At 42.0% G+C, this 12,798-nt stretch overlaps 1 protein-coding gene across 1 annotated transcript in view; it reads left to right on the forward strand.

The window, feature by feature from the left end:
* The first annotated feature begins 8,815 nt into the window (after positions 1 to 8,815).
* DSC3 (desmocollin 3) overlaps positions 8,816 to 12,798 on the forward strand; it is a 43,200-nt gene continuing 39,217 nt past the window's right edge. The window contains exon 1 of the mRNA XM_037806030.1: positions 8,816 to 8,884. Coding sequence (XP_037661958.1) covers positions 8,816 to 8,884 — 69 coding nt within the window. The remainder of the gene's footprint in view (positions 8,885 to 12,798) is intronic.

Here is a 12,798-nt window from a genome sequence, read left to right on the forward strand (position 1 = left end):
AATGACACCTTACATAGAGGGGGAAAAACAGTTTGAATGACTGTGTTTGTCATGAGAAACCATGGAGGCCAGAATGAGGTTGTACAGCATTTCTCAAGCACTGAAAGAAAGGAACTGTCAGTTCAGAAACTTATATACAATGAAAATATTCTTCAGGAATAAAAGGGAAATCAATACATACTCAGATGAAAGAACACTAAGAGAATTTGTCATTAGCTGACCTATCCTAAAGGAAAAGCTAAAGGAGTTTCTTTAAATAGAAAGGAAACAATACAAGAAGGAACTTGGAAACACCAGGAGGAAAGAAAGAACATGATAAGCAAAACTATGGGTAAACACAATAGGCTTTCCTTCTTGTCCTGAGTTTTCTAAAGTATGTTTGGCAGTGGAAGCAAAAATTGTAATACTGATGTGGTTCTAAATGTGTGTAGAGGAAATATTTAAGAGAATTATATTGTAAATGGGGGGATGAAAGGACATGAATGAGGTAAGCTCTATACTACACTTGAACTGGTAAAATGATAAAACCAGCAGACTATAAGGTATGCATACATAATGTATTACCTAAAGCAACAACTTAAAATGCTATATAGTGAAGATAAACTCAAAAATACAATAAATCAAAATGGAATTCTAAAAAATGTTCAAATAATTCACAGGAAGGAAAGGAGAAAGAAAACTGATCAATGAAAACAGAGAGAACAAACAGAACACAAAAAATATAAAATGGCAGAATTATGCCCAAATATACATATAATTACATTAAACGTAAATTGCCCAGATACACCAATTAAAAGACAGATGTTGCCGGGTCAATTTAAAAACATGACCCAACCATACACTGTCTATAAGAAATGCACTTCAAATATAGCAATATGGGCAGTCGAAAGGAAAAGGATGGAAAAAGACATATCATGTGAAATTAATCAAAGGAAACTGGAAGTAGATATATACGAATACATATATGATAAATAGACTTCAGAGAAAAGACGAAAAGAGACATTCTATAATGATAAAAGGGTCAATACACCAAGAAGACATAGCAATCTTAGCTGCACTAAACAACAAACATGCAAAATATGTGACGCAAAAATTGGCAGACCTGAAAGAAGAAACAGACAAATGCATAATTATAGTTGGAGACTTCAACTCCTCTTTCAACAATTGATAGGATAACTAGATAGAAAATCAGTAAGACTACAGAAGAATACATCACCTTCAACCAATAGCATTTCATTGGCATTTATAGAACACTCCATGTGTTATGGATTGAATTGTGTTCACCCAAAAGATATAATGAAGTCCTGTCTCCCAATACCACAGAATGTGACCTTATTTGGAATAAGGTTGTTGCAGATGTTAAGATGAGGCCACACTGGAGTAGGACAGGTCCTTAAGGAGGAATACTGTCATTACAAAAAAAGAGACAGAGATGCACAGGGGAGACCATGTGAGGCAGAGTCTTGAGTTACATAGCTACAATCAGTGGAATGCTGTGGATCACTGGCCACCACCAGATGCTCAGAAGAGGCAAGGAAGGATTCTTACCTAGAACCATTGGAGGGATTTTTTGATGGAGATGTTCTCTATCTTGATTTGAATGATGATAACACATATGTATATACTTGCCAAGACTCACTGAATGGTGTACACTTTAGTTCTATGGGTTTTACTGTACATAAGGTATACCTCATTAAAGAAATAAAAAGGGAGCCAGGAATAGCATTCTTTGACCAACTGGCTAAGTTGTGATCTACTCCTGTGGATAGATCATCTTAATTGGATCAAATAGAAAAGGCAAAACCTTTTCTGACCTTATATCTTTTGAGATTAGAGAGGTGAGAGAGTTAGAAAATACATGGACCTACCCCAAGGCACCTAAGTCACACAGATTAATGGACAACTTAAAACCTCAGTCAGTGTCTTCTAAACAGATGGGGTTAGAGTACCCAGGTCTGGTAGACTTGGATCCCTGTTATTTTTGGAGCAGATCTTTTTATTTCACTATTGTTATATTGTTGACAAAATAGCTTCTTTCATTTTGCCCCAGCAATGGCCAAATACAAAGATTTATCATGAATTAGAGAACATTGCTGCCACTTGTTCAAAATTAAAAGGAAGAATTGAGGGCAGGAATAGGCCAGAGACTCTAAGACAATCTTGGGGAAAGACACCTGGCATATTCCTGGCCAATTACTACAAAACAGTGCTTCCTCCATCTGTGAATAGAGGACTTTGGAAAACTGTTACCGGGAGATCCTGGTAGAGCAAGGCTCGGGTCATTTAATTCTCAGGGAACAATAGGTATGTTATAGGAAGGAAATGTGGCAGAACATAAGATCTTTATCTTACCCTATGCCATAAGAAGTTGTGCAGGCTTACTATTTTCCAGTATCTCTTTGGAGAGTAGAGGAAACCTGACTCTCAGAGATGCAAGTGAGAAAGGAAAAGCTGAGACTGGATGACATCAGTGTCAATTATCAGGAATATTATGAAAAGGCAGGTCACCATTAAGGAGAAAAGATGTGACCAGCCTATATCCTTGGTGTTTGACAATTCACAGCTTCTTTTTGTCCTTCTTTCTTAGGATGTGAGACATGGGAAGGAGCTACAGTTGCCAATGTCTGCTTAGACCTTTGGAACAATCCAGCAGTTGAGGGAGATAATGCAAAGTTAGAAAGTTGAGAAAGTTCTCCAGGCAATTTATAAACATTACTTAATGACATCTTGAGTAGGAAATAAAGAAGTCCTTCTGGCTGGTGTTTCTTTCTTTGAATTTTGATTCATTTATTCAGAGGCTTATGAAAAAAATCTATTATTACTTTGGGGACATGGCAGGGAAATTTTTTTTTCCCCTTATTTATTTATTTATTATTTTTTTTAATTAAATTCAGTTTTATTGACATACATTCACACACCATACAATCATCCATGGTATACAATCCACTGTCCACAGTATGATAACATAGTTATGCGTTCATCACCACAATCTATCTCTGAACATTTTCCTTACATCAGAAAGAACCAGAACAAGAATAAAAAATAAAAGTGAAAAAAGAACACCCAAATCATCCCCTCATCCCACCCCAGCTGTCCTTTAGTTTTTATCCCCATTTTTCTACTCATCCATACACTAGATAAAGGGGCTGTGATCTACAAGGTCTTCACAATCACACTGTCACCCCTTGAATCTACATTATTATATAATTGTCTTCAGAAGTCCAGACTGCTGGGTTGGAGTTTGGTAGTTTCAGGTATTTACTTCTAGCTATTCCAATACATTAAAGCCTAAGAGGTGTTATCTATATAGTGCATAAGAATGTCCACCAGAGTGACCTCTCGACTCCATTTGAAATCTCTCAGCCACTGAAACTATTTCATCTCATTTTGCATCCCCCTTTTGGTCAAGAAGATACTCTCAGTCCCACGATGCTGGGTCCACATTCATCCCTGGGAGTCATATTCTGCGTTGCCAGGGAGATTTACACCCCTGGGAGTCGGGTCCCATGTAGGGGGGAGGGCAGCGAGTTCACCCGTCGAGATGTGGCAGGGAGATTTTGATCAGAAATTCTTATTTAAAAAGTGAGGCATTATAGTTATGTCTAGAACTTTTCCTGAGTACCACCTAAGCATATCTTGTAATTTGGGAGAAACAGCGAATTTTATTATTGAAAACCAAGGACATTTTAACCATAGTAAAAAGGGACAACAAAATAGCCTTTCTGGTACACGCCTACATGCCTTCTAAGAATATTATTGGCCCCTCCCTAGTTTCTTTAATGTTTGGGCAAGATGTCTATTAGGGTTGTTTAGAGGATGAGGATCTGGTACAACCCTACATAAATGTGTGCAAGCTAAGGCTATAGGGAGTGATATTGCTTACTGAAAGGCAAGCAACAGGCATGATGCTTGAAAGTAATGCAAAAAGAGAATTGACTTGTTGGCACATTCGGTAGCCTAGTGAACACTATATAGCTAATTGGTGGAAATCTACTCCTCATCTAGTGACAGAAGAACTTGGGAAACTGGGCAGACTGAAAAAAAAGGGAAATGAAGATGAATAAATCTTGAAGTAAATAAAATTAACTAATGCATAATTGATAATTAATAAAACAAATTAATAATAACATTAATAAATATTGAATAAAGTAATTTCTGCCCATGGGGGACTGTGGGAAAAGCTACTTCTCCACTCCTGAGCTAGCTGACATGTATCTGAGCTGGAGGATGAGCCACTTTGCTAGGTTGATGCTGAGGGATGGTCTTCTGAAACTTCTGAGAAAAGAGCAGGCTGATGGAGCAGTGAATCAGAGAATGACGGGATAAATGACATAAGAGATCTGCAAGCCAGCCCACTCACACCTGTAAATCTCCAGGCTTGAGTAATAACCCTTGAATGACAGAAGCACACAGAAAGCTCCTGGGGTTATGTGACTGTCCAGGAGAAACTAGTGTCTCATCCCATGGGAAGAGATTTTCACCCTAAAGGAAACCCAAGTGAAGAATTATGGCGTGATTCCAAGATGAGGAAGACTAAAATTTCACCCTGTATGACGGCTTTGTTACACTGCTTCTGTTTGAACCATAAGGAGATATCATTCGCACAATGGGGAATTGTTTTCTGTGTGGAAATGATCATTCCTTCCAGGCTGGAAAGAAGTTACTGGGTGACTGCTCCACCCTCCTTAAAGGACTAGTTTGGAGAAGAGAAGATCCCTGTGAGGGAATCTGAAGACTTTAGTGGAGGAAGAGTAAAAACATTGTAATTGCTCTTGAATCATTACTTAAAAAAGGCAATACTGAAAGGGAACCTTTCTGAGCTTGAGGTACTCTATTTGGATTGGACTATTGCCATGGTATTAATCAGACTGGAAAATGCTGCACTGGAGATATGTACAAGTGTCAGACATTTTATGGTTGTTGCCAAGGCTAAAAGGAAAGGCCACACCTCTGAGGTTGGGAGTGAGTTTTCTCTTGTAGGGAATGGATAGTCCCACTGTCAATCATTCGGGGGCAAAATTAATCCTAGAACATTAAATGAGGACCTGAGAGACCCACCACAGACTGAGGGGAGGGGAAACTCCCCTTCCCTGGGAGGTCAGGGATCATTTTGGTCTAGAATCCCGGGCTTGTTGGTGTCCAGTGAAGGTGGAAGGAAGCCGGGGAGGGGGTGCTTGCTCTGTGGAGACAGAAGAGGACAGCAATGCAATATGTGTAGGTTATTTTTGGCTTAAATTTTCTATTTATTCTCTCCAAGCCTCCAGCAGTCTTTTTAAGTGGCCAAAAGTCAAGCCTTTTCTCAGTGGTGCTCTGGGAGATGAGTTAAGGGCCTCTTGTGGCACTTTGGGAGAGCTGGTACAAGGAAGAGTAGCATCTTCTCCTGGAGGCCAGAATGGCAGTGCGAGAGGTGTTACCAGTGGAGAAAAACGGCCTTTGGGGCGAACAAATGTGATGGCCTTCTTCCCACACGAGAAAAGAGCCCTCTCTAAAACAGCAAGTAGATAGATTTGAGGGGAGCTAATTTCTAAAACTAAAGTCTGTGAGAGCTGGTGGCGTTTGAGTACTTATTTGCATAGCATTCCTCACAGTTGCTTCCTCATGGTAATTTGTTAGATAACTGTTTATTACTATTTATCCTAAATAATATTCTGAAAGTGCTTCTGCATTAATGACCTATGGCAGAATGCTTTTTGTGTCACAGGAAGGACTTTTCAGACTAGTCTTTTACTTGGTTTTAATGTAAACTTCTTTTCCTAAATTGCTCTTTCCTTTCTAGTAAATTTGTATCAACATCACAGAGTTGTCCCGGCAGACATTTTGCCTCATCACCCTCCATGGAGGCCACAGGGATGAGACCCATGAGCACCAGCTGGGCAGAGCAGCCTGGCGCAGTGGGCCGAGAGCCAGCAACCACCCCCAAGGTCAGTTACCTTCTCCACTGCCAGGGAGACCTCCTGTGGACAATGATCTTAGGTTTGCTTTCTGCCCTAAAATTTTTATAATATGCCTGGAGTCTTACAGTCCTCTACTTCAGTCTAAAATCACTTCCCAGTTTTGATCCTTTATTATTACTGTGCATACCACTCAAACTAAGAAAAAAAAATGGGAAAATAGTGTTTCTTTTTCATTTTGGTACATTATCTTTTTAGCAGAGCCTTCCAACTGACTTCACAGCAAATATTTTTTGGGGAGAGATAAGGGATTAAAATAAAAACATTTCAGAAAAGCTTTTTATATCTGATTATATCAGAATGATTTGAAATGAATTTTATTATAGAAGGCATCCAGTTCAAATTACATTCAAACCAAAGCCCATATTTTAAATAAATTTTCACCAAATCGTTTTACATTAGAATTCACATGGGAAAAACATAAGCAATTTTAATTTATCTAAGTCACTTGTATTGTAACTATAACTGCCCATAAAGGTTCTTTTCTCAATTATAACCCTGTGTTATTTGGTATTAGAACTTAGGTTGATATACACATATGATGGGCAAGCACATACTATAACAAAACAGGAAATTCCAAAATAGTTATTAATACTACATTCAGTTATTATTCAGTATTCATATTGCACTTAGAATTTTGCAATGCAAATTGAAAATATTCTTGCCATAGTTTCTCGTAATATTTCTGCAATAGATTACTACAATTTTTATTTTGTAGAAGGTAAAAATGGGAGCTAAGAGCACTTGCCATATGGTCAGTATGCTTTAAAAATCCCCCCTTATCACACGGCATAACCTAAACACCATCATAGTCAGATGAGGCTGTAGTTAATCTGAAGATAAAGTTGAAATCTCAGAAAGAACAGGAATACATAGAATAAAGAAAAGTACTTCAAAGATGTTGATTCCCTAAGAAGTAAGGGAAAGCCTTATCAAGGTATATACAGGTTCATTAACAAAATGCAAACTCAACAGAAGTGACAACTCTACAACAGTGGTTAGTAAACATGTTGAGTGGATGGTTCTCCATGGGTCTGGAACAGGCTCCTTCCTTTATTGGCTCTTATCTCAAGCATCTTAGCTTCTGCAAAGCACTCTTCAGCTGAGTTAGATCCTCTACTTTATATAATACCTTAACACCCTTAACCCCTTCATATCTCTCTAAAAATGAGTTGGAAGTGGAGAGAAGGGAAGTGAGGGGTTGGTGTTTGCAATTCTTTTGCTTCATGTGTTTGGGGAAAGCCATGGCCCACTTGTGTTGACTTCAAAAGTCTCTTTGAGAAGTTTCCTTTGAAAAGTCCTGTTTTTTAGGCCACAGATGAAAGTGAGGGTTTGGCAGACCAGGGGAAAAGGACTGGAGCACAGAGGTTATGGAGGGCTTTCTCTGAGATGGGAGGGGACTCTTCCATGTAGAGACCTCCAGAGGTGAGACAGGTGATGGGGTGCCTCAGAGATAGGCTTGGGAAGTTCTGTGAGTTTTGGGGAAACACCAGAGTTTAGGGAACACATGAGTTTAGACAAGGAGAGTATTAGGGGTGATGGGGTGGGATGAATAATGGTCATTGGGCTCTTCTCTGGTTAATGTGGACTGTCCAACAGTTCTGACCTTGGAACTTTTTCATGGAGTTTGGGGAGAGGCAGCACATATCTGAGACCAGTTCCTCCCCAATCCAGCAGGTGGAGGCATGGTGGACATAAAATTCAATTTAGAGGGAAATAAAGGAATTTTATATAAATTGCCCCTACTTAGTTTTTGCCTCCTGATTTTAAAATTCAGCATACTGGGCTGTGATTGATTTTCTGGCCTTTCTCCTCTACTCGACTGAAGTGCTTTGGGCAAGAGCTGGGCTTTGTGCACTCACTCACGTCCCACACACACATCACACAATGCCTGACCGACACCCGGCCCTTGTAAATGTCTGGTGAGTGATACTAAATCTATAAGGCTCATTTTGGAGCAGACAAGCTGAAAAAATTTTATTCTAGTACAATTACCACGCAGGTACTAAATCAAGAATTTACATCTAAGGACAAATTCATTCTTAGAGGGCTCATCATATAAGACCACAAAATGGGCAGCAAACTTCTGAGTGTACTCACTCAAATTCTGGGTGCCTAAAAACGGTTAATTATCAGAATTTCTTATCCTGGCTTTTAATTTCTGGTATACAGAATGCTTGCGTATTAATGCCACTTGGGATAATTTTCCTTCATCGTTTATTTTACCAAGTTAGTCGAATTTAGAGAGAATAAATGCCTTTTCTTTTAACCTGGAGACATTGCTCCAGAATTTGGAGAGGACTGAAGGCAAGATCCGCCGACCCAATTACAAGGTGTTCCCGGCACCCAGGGAGCCCGTGTTGGGGCAGGGATCGCTGCAGGCGCATATGGGCTCTGCGGTGAGAAAGCGCAGTGCGGCCCGGCTCTGGAGAGGCCCGGGGATGATCTGGGAGGCGAAGGCCTTGCTGCGGGCCGGGCGGGGCGGGAAACAACGCGGGCGGGCAAGGGACGTGGGTGAACAGGCAGAGGCTGGGCCTGGGGCCGCTTTCCCGCGAGTGAGCGGCCGGCGCGGAAGGCGGGGAGCGGAGGACAGGCTAGGGCAGCTCCCCAGCTGCTCCCGCGGTGATAAAACTTGAGAAATAACAAGGAGGGGCCTCTCGGCGTCTTCTGGGTCCAATCCCATAGCAGGAGCGAACCCGCTGCGACGGGGCAGAGGAGTCTGAGAGCGCCTCGCGTCTTAAAAGAGAGCAGCCGCGAGGAAGTCCCCTCCCGCGCTACTGCGCTTCGCAGCTCTCGCTCTCCGCGAGTTCGAGCCCCGCCGCGCGCCCGGCGCCCGCGTTCTCCTGCCCCTTCCCAGCGCCCGGATGGCGGCTGCCGGACCCCGGAGCTCCCCGCGCGGGGCCTTCTGCAGGCAGCTGCTGCTGAGCCTCGCGGTGAGTTGGGAGCCCGGGCGAGGCTCGGAGCAGCCAGCCTCCCGGGCCCCGCCTGATGGGGTGTGATGGGGAAGGGGGGGATCCGCTCTGGTTGCGGAGTGGGGAAGGGGGCTGAAAGGTGACGTCCGTGGCTCCACTCTAACTTGGGGTACAGCTAAGGGTCTCACACAGCTAAGAGAGAGAAAACGAGTCTTTGAGGTCCGACTCCAGGCGGAGCTCTTTGTTGGAGTCAGCTCGTTCAATTGTTTGAACTGTGAGTCGCGCTCAGGCTTCCCTGCGCCGTCTCGGGGGGCCCCGGGCTTGGCATTTGCGCTCCTCTCTTCCTCTCTAGTGGCTTCTCATACTAGACTGGGGCTGGTAGGGGGCGCATTTCGGTAGAGAGAGAGAGGAAGAGTATTTGTTGGTCAGTTATTTCAGGAACCCCGAGAGGGGGAAAAAACAGTCGTGAAGATGGGGTTCGATGGCTGTTCCACTCCCCGATCCCCGGCTTCTGGGTGACCTCGGATGTGGGCGTTAGTAAGTGGAGAACTCGGAGCGGTGTCCCCAGATCCCGGAGTGGGATTGTCTCTGAGAAACGGGCTTTGCCACCTCTATCCAGCAGCTTTCCCAAGCCACCCGCTCCCGCGAGCCAGCGGGCGAGTGTACTGGGGAGCCGGAGTGGTGTGGGGTGTGGAAATGGGGGCGGGATGTAGGGACTGGATCCGGGTGCAAGAGGTCCGAAGTGGGGTTGGAGTCGGTGGTGGGTGGGTGGGTGGGTGGGATGAAGCCGGGTGCGATGTCGAGAATGACTGGGGGTGGAGAAGGTAGGGGCATATTTAGTCGGGCTCTTTGGACTACTGCGCTGACTCAGAACTCACCTGGGGTCTCCTTTGGGGAACCTGAGGCGGAGGACAAAATCCTTCTGGAGAGGAAAGTTGGAACAGTTCTCCAAGTGCCCGGGAGACGCGAAGTGGAAAATCAGGAAGGCTCAGTTGTGCGTTGCGCTTGCGAAGTGATCTGAGTTGCCTGCGGAACGCGTGGGAAGTAGTGACAGATCCGCTACATCCCCGCACCCAGAATGGGCTGGGGTGCGGGGAGCAAGAGGACAGGGCGGGTCAACTCTGGCTCTTGATGGCGCTTCCCCAGCAGGGCGAATTGAGTCCACGCTTTGTGCTCTCTTTGAATCAGCGAGTTGTGAATATTGTATTGGCATTTAACATCTAAGATCAGTTTACGACAAGAATTGTACAAATAAATTCGTCGACCTGCAAACAACTGCAATAACATATCTGAAGAAAGGACTTTTTACAAGTGGGAACTACATTAGTTGCACTCTTTCGTGACCTGTATGAAAGCGCAGCTTTGGTGTATTGTTTTTTCTCTGCAGAGGGGACTGGGAAACGGGGAGAAGAAACTGCTGAGGTGCTGTGTTCCCAAGATTTACAGTATTCGCTGGAAGGGTGGGCATGGAAGACTAGGAGCTGCCCCTTTTAAGGCCTGGGGTGATGGGGTGTGGTGAGACAAGATGGTGCCTGTAAATCTTAAGTAGAGATACCATCAGTTCTCTTTTATGAACTACTCATTTGGAATTATTTTTTGAAAACATTTCTCAAAGTTTAAATTAAATGGTTATATCTGGGGAGGCTTGAATGCTGGAGAGTGTATATAAAACGAATAGTTCCTTTCATGAGCAACCTCCAGTTTACAAACACTTTTACTTTCTATCCAGATGGGCAAATGTACACATGGCTCATACCGTGTCTGTATTTCCTTTTTGACTTTTACCATTTTCAAGTTTTTAGTATAATATTAATGACACAGCATTTTATAAACATAGTTTTCATTGTCTACACTTTAATGTATCTCTTAAAAACACTAGTTCTAACATGAGAGCTCTTCAAAGCAAGTCCCCAGCCCCCCACCCCACACACGGAATCCTGAGAATTTTAACACATTAGCCTTCCCACTGAGCTGTCCTACTGACTGTGGTTAAGGAATCTTCCCAATTTGCACTTTTCTCTTCCTGCATTCCTACCGCATCTTTCCCCAATCACAATCTAATCCACAATTGAAACAATCAAATACAGTTTCTAACCACTTCTCCCCCACCCCCGCCAAAAAAGGAAAAGAGAAAGGAAGGTGTAAGCTAGAAGAAACAGATTAGACCATTGCACTATGGTTGAAATGGCTTGAATGTTTCTAAAAATGTTTTTGTCCTCTTCATGAAAGGGAAATTCAGGGATGGTGAAAACTAATTTTCATGAGCTCAGCAGTGTTCTGCCCATTACAAATAACGAAATCCTTTTATTATTAGAGAATTTGTGGGTTTACAGAACAATCATGCATAAAATACAGGATTCCCATATACCACCCTATTATTAACACCTTACATTGGGCTAGGACTTTCCTTACAATTGGAGAAAGCACATTTTTATAATTATACCACTAACTATTGTTAGAAACAAGCATTATACAAAAAATGCTCACCCAGTTCTGGAGGAGAAAAGAATTTGTTTACGATCTTGCAAGAAAGGACACACAGCCAAAAACGTGGTAGGCTGGTGAGCCAGAGGAAGAGAATGACGATCTTTAAATCTCCTACTCCTAATGCACAAGTCCCTCCCCTGTTTCCCCGTTGACTGGGTACTGCAGAGATTACAGCTTATCCAAGAGAACTAATTAATTCATCTTTGAGATTTTAATTTGTACAGCCTATCCAAGAGAGCCAACTAGCCCGTTATTGAGATTTTGAACTGATCAGCCTATCCAAGAGAGTTCATTCAGTTTAAAATTTTTTTGCTGGGAGTTCCCACCTCTGATTTTACCTCATATCTCTTTACATTCCAGTAACCATGGTTACTTTTCCATATAAGGACCTGGCACAGATTTTCTCTTTCTTCCCTTTACCACAGGGCTTGTTTAAGCTGGTTCTTCCTCCATTTTCCTTATTTCATGCTGTTTCTATGTGAAAACTAAACTTATCCCTTTCTTACACTATAGTCTATGGAAATTGGGGTTCATGGTTTGTGTTGTGCCCTCCATGATTTTTTAAAAAAATTATTCTAGTAACATATATATAACCTAAAATTTCCGCTTTTAGCCACATTCAGATTTATAATTCAGTGCTGTTAATTATGTTGACAATGTGTGTGATCATCACCACCATCCCTTACCAAAATTTATCTGTTGTCTCAAATAGAAACTGTACATTTTAAGCCTTAATTCCCTATTCCTTGCTCCTACCCTATCCCCTGGTAACCTGTCTTCTAGATTCTGATCCTGTGAGTTTGCTTATTCTAATTATTTCATACCAGTAAGATCATACAATATTTATCCTTTTGTGTCCCTTTATTTCACTCAACATATTGTCTTCAAGGCTCATCCATGTCATCACATGTATCAGAATTTCATTCCTATTTAGGTTTGAATAATGTTCCATTGTGTGCATATACCACATTTTTTGTCCATTCATCAGTTGATGGACACTTGGATTGCGTCCATCTTTTGGTAGTGGTGTATAATGCCGTTATGAACATCAGTGTGCGAATATCTATTGAAGTCCCTGTTTTCAATTCTTTCGGGTCTTATGATAATTCTATTCTTGTTATGGGGAGCTATCAAACTCTCTGCCACAGTGATTGCCCCACTTTACATTGCCACTAGCCATGAATGAGTGTTCCTGTTTTTCTACAACGTCTCCAAATACTTCTAATTTTCCTTTTTTTTTTTAAGTAGTTGCCATTTTAGTGAGTGTGAAATGGTACCTCATAGTGGTTTTGATTTATAGTTCCCTAATAGTTAATGATGTTGAATAGCTTTTCATGTGCTTTTTGGCCATTTGTATATCTTCTTTGGGAAATGTTTATTCAAGCCTTTTGCCTATTTTTTTAATTGGGTGTTTGTCTTTTTGTTGTTGACTTGAAGCATTTCTTTAT

Source organism: Choloepus didactylus, chromosome 16 (genome assembly GCF_015220235.1).
Source record: "Choloepus didactylus isolate mChoDid1 chromosome 16, mChoDid1.pri, whole genome shotgun sequence".
Lineage (NCBI taxonomy): Eukaryota > Metazoa > Chordata > Mammalia > Pilosa > Megalonychidae > Choloepus > Choloepus didactylus.